The following is an 8,182-nucleotide window of genomic DNA, read 5'->3' on the forward strand; positions in this document are numbered from 1 at the left end:
TACCATGATGTTATATTTTCCCTATCCCTTGCTTAAGTCAAGCAGACCAATGACCATTTATAGGGAAAGTTTGTGTGCAAACAATAAGAATCTCTCTCCTTAATTTATCATGATGGTGTATATAAGAAAAACCTTTAGAATGGATAGATCAAACCGATAAAGCATGTTTAGCATGTTACACCCCATGCAAATCATAATTATGTTAGGTAAACGTACATATGATGAATCTCCGAGTAGTGTAAGACTTGTTTCACCAATGACATAATAGGTAGTTGGAGGTTGGCCTCGAACTGTTCTTTGGTAAATAATATGGTGTTATAAGAGAATTTGACCATTAGTTGTACATTGCCATTTGAAGTAAGCTAAATGTGGATTGAGTCTAGAATTTGGAGGTTTGGCTGGAACTTTTCTTCAGACCATCTGTCCATGAGCTAGTACTTCAGGTAAGAAACTCTCATCCCATGCTATTAGGTTCTCCTACTCGTTAAAATTGTACCTTGTCTCTCAATATGCTCAAAAGCAAAATGAAAGGTTTTGATTGAACGAGTGAAGTCTTGGCTAAAGAAAGCATAGAAAAGTAAAAAAAAAAAAAAAGATAGATTGTTGTACAAAGGTTAAAAGTCCAAGGGTACCAACAATAAGATTACCTTACAAAAAAAAAAAAAAAAAAAAAAAAACCTAAAATGCTAAAACATTGTCCTACTTTTCTAGGTGAAAACCCATAATAACCCATCTTGGGAAAGAAGTTTCCCCCTTATGAATGCATTGTATCTCGACTTCATGTGAACAAAAACCCTAATAGAGCCTTAGCTCATAAACGAAAAAAAAAACAGAAAAAGACAAAAGAAAAAAGGGAGAATTACCCTTAAGGGTAGGTTGGGGAAAAAAATTACCGAGAAGGGTGGGTAAATTTGATAATTCTTCTGAAGGCCTAACATTTTTATTAGACCAATTTACCCTCAATTAAATTCTAAAATTATAATTTATAACGAATAAAAGAATTGAAAAAAAAAAAGACTGTCATTCCAATGCTTTCCCTTTCGCATCTTCTCGTCAAAGCTTCCCTTTCACATGATCTGGGTGGCTTCATTTCCTACTCCTTCAGAAAAGCCTTGTCCTCAAGGCTAAAATAGAGGAAACTTTTGTTGCAACTTAAATGCATGCTCCCACGTTGCAACTTACGGAAAGGAATTTAACCATTGAACCAGCCATTGTCACCAGACGATTGTTCCATTTGGATCTGCCTCTGGAAGTCCGCGAGGGACACCACTGGATCTCCGACAACATGACAATCCTTCAATCCTGGATCCGATCTCACTGAATAATCCTTGGGAAGCACATCTGGAATAGTGGGTGGAGGTGTTGGATCCTGTAATTTCACGGGGGGAGGCGGAGCGAGCCCTTTATCCAACCCAAACAAAAAATCCGGATTGGTCTCGGAGGCCGCCGCTTGAGGTGAAGAACCTTCCAGAGGTTGGATCTGCACAAAAGCCCCACTAGTCCAAGGTAAAGTCCTCACAAAGCCTTCCAAATATATCCCAATCCAAGTACGATTCTCAACCCAACGCCTGACCCTAGCCCACCCATCCTTGTAGCTTTCTGCAACAGGCATCCTCAACCCTCACCTCATCCCCAAAGCGATAATTTCTTCATTCTCCTCCTCCATTACTCTCCATCCGAGACTATACAATTGGAAAGACGCTCCACTTTCATTCGACATTGTTGATCTGATCAAAGGTAACCCTCAATCCAAATTTATTTTAGGTTTTAGAATTTTAATAGAGCAATTGAGTCTCATTTCCCAGTACTTCTATATCTAAAACTCTCATTCTTTATTTTGGTTCACATATGCAAGTGCTCTATTTAGGGTTTTCGAGTTCACGTGTTGCAGGTCCTAAAATAATTTTAAGATTTCTAGGCTCTGTTAGAGGAGTTGTTTGGGTGTTTTTTTGTTTGAGTTCATTTTTAAGAAAAGATTTCTAGGCTACTGATTTTGTTTGAGATTACAAAGAATGTGGGTATCGGGTATTTGGGTTTTTGTTTGAGTTCACATTTTCTCTTTAATTTTTATTTTCTACTTTCTCAACATCCAAACGGACCCGCAATTGTTATTACTGTTGTTGTATTTGCTTGTGTTTGTGATTAGCTAGAAGATTTGATGATGAATCAACATGGTTTTGTTTAGATGCAATTGGTCTAATTCTGAAACCCATTTGGAATTGGGCAGTGCCAATTTATTTAGTATTATGATTGTTGATAGAGGTTGATTTAGGTAATTGTAGACCCTCAATTTTGTCCCTTTAGCACATGTCTTTTAAATTCACTTCCAGTGCTCCACGGTAGTTCCTTGGTGGCCCATTACTACTCGTACGACTTATCTTTTTCTGAATCACCTCGGAGACTTTTTGAGGGATTATTTGATCCCTTATTGTGACCCTTGGCAGCCCTAATTTAGACTTAGGCTTTTCTTGTTTTCTTAGGATAGCTTTTAGATACACTTGACCCTTTCGGCACCACCTTAGACCCACTTGGTCTCACCTTAGGCTCGTTTAGGTATACTGGGTCTATTAAGATTTTTTTTAGCGTGACTTATATGACTTGTGCGTTTGCATGGCTCGTAGGGCCCATTTTTTTTGTTAATTTGTTTATTTTTATTTTATTTTATTTTATTTTCCTCTTTATATTATTTTCCTTAACTTATTTATTTATTTATTATTTTTTACCATTTTCTAATTTATTTACTTATTTATCTATTCATGCAATTATTTAACTTCTAAAATTTCATATTTTTGCAAGGAAACTTACCATTGGAGTTTAAGGAAAGTGGGACTCTCCTTGGAAGGTTTTGGAGGAGAATTTGAAGTTGGGAAGATTGTTTTGAATTGGAAGATTTTGTTTTAAAAAAAAAAGGATAAGGAGAAAAGAAGAGAGAAAATTGGAGATTGGACCTTTTTTTTAGGGAGATTTAGGTTTTAGGGAAAGGCGTATATATACGTGAGAGAGAAAAAGAAAGAAGGGGTGGAGTTTTTTTGATTGAGGGAGGAGATTCTATGATCGTTTGGAGGAAAAGCACAAAAGAAGGAGAAAGGAGGAGCTTTTTTTTTTATTTTTATTTATTAAGGGAGGAGATTCTTTTTGGGGCAGCAGGCATTGGAGGAAAATTTGTCGGGGAAAAGAACAGAGGAAACGAAAAGAGCAATTGCAACCAAGGCTGTCCAGGTATGCACCTCGTTGCTTTTGGAATTCTGACCTATATTTGATTTTTTCCACGTGAATATTTAATGGTATTGTTGATTTTGTGTGGACGAAAGGGGCCACAATTTGTTTTGTTGAGATTGGTTGCTTGCTTATTTACCTTGTTTTGGTTTTGGATGTCATTGATGTCTTCGGAAGCATTTAACTCCATGCCTGAATGTGATCATATTCTGTTCTTCATTTAAATCATATTCTGCATTTGTCCCTCTGTTTTTAGCCCATGGATTAATATCTGAAGTGGGGGCTATCCATGTTTACTGATCAACACCTTCTGCCATTTCCTTCTCCAAGTTTTACTTCAATTTTTTTTTATCTTTTATCTATATTCTTTTCCTCGCATGGTGTTCGAGCCTTGCCCTTGTATTTGGGTTACATTGGAATATGACGGAAGAGTCAATATAAGGGATGAGTTTAATGGTGCCGAGTCTTCCGACGAATTTGGGAATGATAGTAAGTATGGTGGATTAGTTTTGCACCCGTTTATCACAGAATCATGAGGACCTCTACTTACTATCTCCGAGTGAATCAAGGGTTGAATTTGAGAAGAAAAAACAGAGCAGGATGATTGGAGGCAGGGACCAGTGGCGAGCGATGAATCCAGCTTCGTATTGTCCGCGTGAAGGTTTCAATTCGTCTGTACATGGTGCTGTTCTTAAATACGGGTTCGAGCATGACCCACTTGGTCAAAGTGGCTTGATTTATACATACGCAGGATTGGGTGGTTTGGGCTGCTCGCCATTGGATGTTTTCATCAATTGGTGAGCCAGATTCGGTGTATCAAACTGCAATGGTCAGTGCATGTGCCAAGACGGGAGATTTTGCTTTTGCTCGGTAGCTGTTTGATGAAATGCCCCACAAAGACCCTGTTGTGTGGAATGCAATGATTTCGAGATATGCGTATTGTGGGCGGTCAAGAAAGGTATCGAGTTATATTCAGCTCCTGCAAGGAGATGGTGTCAAAAGGATACTTGATTTCATTAAAGAAATGCCCAAACCTGAAATTCCACTCAAGCCGGATTCGTCTTCTCTTCTTGGTACACTCTTCTTTATGCAGGTCATTTTGCAAATGTTTCTTATCTTCGTGGCTTGGATGAAAATCTGGGTAGTTAAAAAATTCAATGGAAAATCTAAAAGAATTCAGTGGCTATTTAAGACGACTTTTATGGATGAATTCAGTAGAGGATTGAAAGGAGTTCAAGTGGTTGCATACGTGGGTGGGATTCAATGGTATTAATGGATACTCTTGATGGCAAAAATTTAAAGGGAATGGCGATGCGAGTCAGAATGGGGAGCAGGTCAGCCAGATTACTTCATTGCAGCAGTTCATCCCGCAGGATCTTGATGTTGGTGATCATGTTACTTCTAGTTTCACAGTTTCTGCTGCACATAGGATTGGGACTTTAGAAATTCATTTTTCAAAGTACAGAAGCCTATCTTCACAACTTTTAGAGCAGCTGCCCACAGGATGAGAATGTCTCAAGGATTGTTGTGCTTCCAGTGACATCATTCAAGGATTCGATATGAGACTCAATTGGAGATGAACTTTGGTCTATCATTGCTAAATCACTCACGCTTGTCACCTTGCTCGCCAAGGTCGAACTGTACCATCTGGGGAAAAGGACAGTACTTTTGAGATTCTTATGGGGAGCAACAAAACTAAAGACTGCTGAGGAACAGTGAGTTCAGTGGAGACATCAAATCGATCTCATACTATCGAATATCAGCTTCTTGGTAAGGATAACATATTGGTCTGTCAACGTGTAGAAGGAATCTGAAATTTGGCATCAGAAATGAAGCAGCACGCTTGGATAAACCCGAAACCGGCAGTGGCTACATGCAGAAATTCAGGCTTTATGAGACTTGCTCAAACTTCTGTATAATAGAAAGAGACATGGTTTAATCGGGGACCAAGAGATACCTGGTTTTCAAAATGGCTTGGTTCAGATTCTGCAGCTGTCAGTAGAGACATTCTAACCAGAATTATGCATTCCAAACATTTGGGCACGCGGATATGGCCTTCGGAAAATGAGAAGCACAGTTTTAAATGGAATGAGAGACTTTAAACTGTCTAAATTGGAACGTCAAGATGCAGTGTTGATGTCATAACTGAAGTTTACTGGGAACTTGCTATAGAAGTTATTCTTAAAAACATGAGCTTGAAGGGAAATCCTACATATGGTTGAGTTGAGAGAATAATGATGATTATGCTTGGAAAGAAATTAGAAGATTAACTAGATTTGGGGTTTTTGACATTTCATCCAGTTAACTTTTAATTACCAAAATGCCCCTCATTCAATTAACCCATGAGTATAACTAGTTGGGGACACAATTGGAAATTTTCACACAAAACAAAGAAAAAATGTTTAGGGATTTTGAGGTTTTTTTTTTAATTATATAAAAAATTACGAAAATACCCCTGATTCATTAAACCAAAGGAGTTGAACCAGATGAGGGCAAAAATGGAATTTAACACAAATGCATAAGTGGTATCGATCTTGGTGGGTCGATCCACATATCGTTCAAGAGCCCTCGGTGAAGGAACAAAATTGTGCAACTACAGGAAACTTTTCACAAAAAAAATTTCTAAGTGTTGGAGTCAAGTGGTATCGATCTTGGTGGATCGATCCACACATCGTTCAAGGGCTCTTGGTCACAAGACTATGCACACAGTGGATCAATCCACAAATTCAGCAGATCGATCGACACCCTACTGAAAAATGACGTAGGCAAAAAATTTACAATAAAAACACAAGAAAACCAACAAGCTTTTCAAACATTGAAAATTTGATTCACCATAGCTAAGATTCAATAGGATGACATACTTATCTTTCAATCAATGAGTTAGAATTGATTCATATTGTACAAGAATGCTACTAAGAGCTTAACTTTAGACAAAATTAATAAACATAAAGATTGAAGAACCTTCCAAATTTATTAAATGAATAGGTAAAAAACAAATGATTATCAACATTCTAACAAGTATGTTTAAGCTCAAAGAAGACTTACTCATGACACCATAAAATAGTGAGTATGTTAATTTCTTTCCACTTATAAACCTATATCCACCCATAAAGCAAAAAATCATTTTCAAGACACACTTCCTTCCTAGAGAAATTCAAGATAATATTCCAAGAAGTCAATTTGCACCTCTCTTGGCCGGATTTCTGTTTAACACGGGTTATTCACATCCCAAAAAAAATTCATACAACCTTTGTTTTTCACATTGAGCATTGAAATGATTTCACAAACATGAGCTTCACTTTTAGGATCATTTTTATTTTTTTTTAATTTGAGGATCACTAAGGTGGCCTTTACAACATAACAACATAAGGGATGTCACACTTTTGCAATGGAGGCTTTTTAACTCTTGAAACATTGCCAAGGAGCCATAACCATTCTGGGAAACTTAATATTTTTCTTTTCTTCCTTTTTTTTTTTTTTTTTTTAAATTTTAAAGAGAGGGCAAACAATCAAGGAAGAATAATCTTAAACACTCAAGGATATTCTGGATGACTTTACTCACTTTTTAATGCTCATTAGATAAACATAAGTTTGCATTTAGACTATAAAGAACATTACTCACAATTTATGTAATCACAAGGTTCAACCATGAGCTGTTACTCACTTAAAAGAAATGAAGCTAACTCTTTGAGGTTTATCTAATCAAATCAAAATAGCAAGGATTCAATATCATGTTTATCAATCAAGCCATGGAGATAAAAACATCTTGAAGCTTTTAAGATCATTAAGAGTCAATTTAACTCTTAAACAAAAGTGTAAGCATGTCACTCTCATGAACTCAAAAAATGTTGAAAATTTATGAAAAATGAAGAAAGGATTGAACCAAAACAAAAAGACATCAACTTTATTAAAGTTAGGAACATAGGAAGACAACTAGGACTCAAAGATATGCAAGAAGGTGTCCTAGACAAGTTCTAGAGAAATTCAATTGACTGTGCATAAACCTATGGACTTTCTAAGTGATTCAAACCTAGACATATCCAAAGGTTTAGTAAGAATATCAGCAATTTGACCCTCAATTGGAACATATTCCAATGACACGACTTTGTCTTCAACTAAGTCACGAATGAAGTGATGTCTAATGTTAATGTGTTTTGTTCTAGAGTGAAGAACAGGGTTCTTGGAGATGTTGATTGCACTAGTATTGTCACAAAACACTACCATGGTTCCTTGATCTATTCCATAGTCTCTCAACATTTGCTTGATCCACAAAAGCTGAGAACAACAACTACCGGCAACAATGTATTCCGCTTTAGCTGTGGAAAGCGAAACAAAGTTTTGCTTCTTACTCATCCAAGCAACCAAACAATTTCCAATATAGAAACAACCACCTGAAGTGTTTTTCCTATCATCCACATTTCCAGCCCAATCGGCATCAGTGTAGCAAGCTACATCAGAATAAGTGTCAAATGCATACCAAAGACCCAACTCTAAAGTACCAGCAATGTACCTAATGATATACTTAAGAGCTATAAGATGAGATTCCTTAGGACATGCTTGATACCTAGCACACACTCCAACACTAAAAGCTATGTCTAGTCTACTAGCAGTGAGGTACAAGAGGCTACCAATCATGCTTCTATACAATGTTTCATTTACCTCTTTCCCAGATTCATCCTTACTTAGCTTTAGGTTGGTAGGCATTGGTGTCCTAAAATGTTTAGTTGACTCAAACCCAAACTTTTTGACAAGTTCCCTTGCGTACTTGGATTGGGATAGGAAAATCCCATTCTTGAGTTGTTTCACTTGAAAACCAAGAAAATAGGTCAATTCTCCTACCATGCTCATCTCAAACACACTTTTCATCTCTTTGGCAAAATCTAAAGTGCACTCACTAGAGGTAGAGCCAAACACTATGTCATCCACATAGATTTGTGCTACCAAGAACACTTCATCATTTCTTCTA

The 8,182-nt window shown here is 37.0% G+C and overlaps 1 protein-coding gene across 1 annotated transcript; it reads right to left on the reverse strand.

Annotated features, from left to right (window-relative positions):
• Positions 1-4,965: 4,965 nt before the first annotated feature.
• LOC132255073 (secreted RxLR effector protein 161-like) lies at positions 4,966-7,920 on the reverse strand. Its single transcript, XM_059742713.1, has 3 exons — positions 7,509-7,920; positions 5,174-5,208; positions 4,966-5,085 (listed from the first exon to the last, which is right to left on the reverse strand). The coding sequence occupies exons 1-3, from the start codon at positions 7,918-7,920 to the stop codon at positions 4,966-4,968; spliced, it is 567 nt and encodes a 188-aa protein (XP_059598696.1).
• Positions 7,921-8,182: the final 262 nt, after the last annotated feature.

Source organism: Vitis vinifera, chromosome 14, assembly GCF_030704535.1.
Source record: "Vitis vinifera cultivar Pinot Noir 40024 chromosome 14, ASM3070453v1".
Classification (NCBI taxonomy): Eukaryota; Viridiplantae; Streptophyta; class Magnoliopsida; order Vitales; family Vitaceae; genus Vitis; species Vitis vinifera.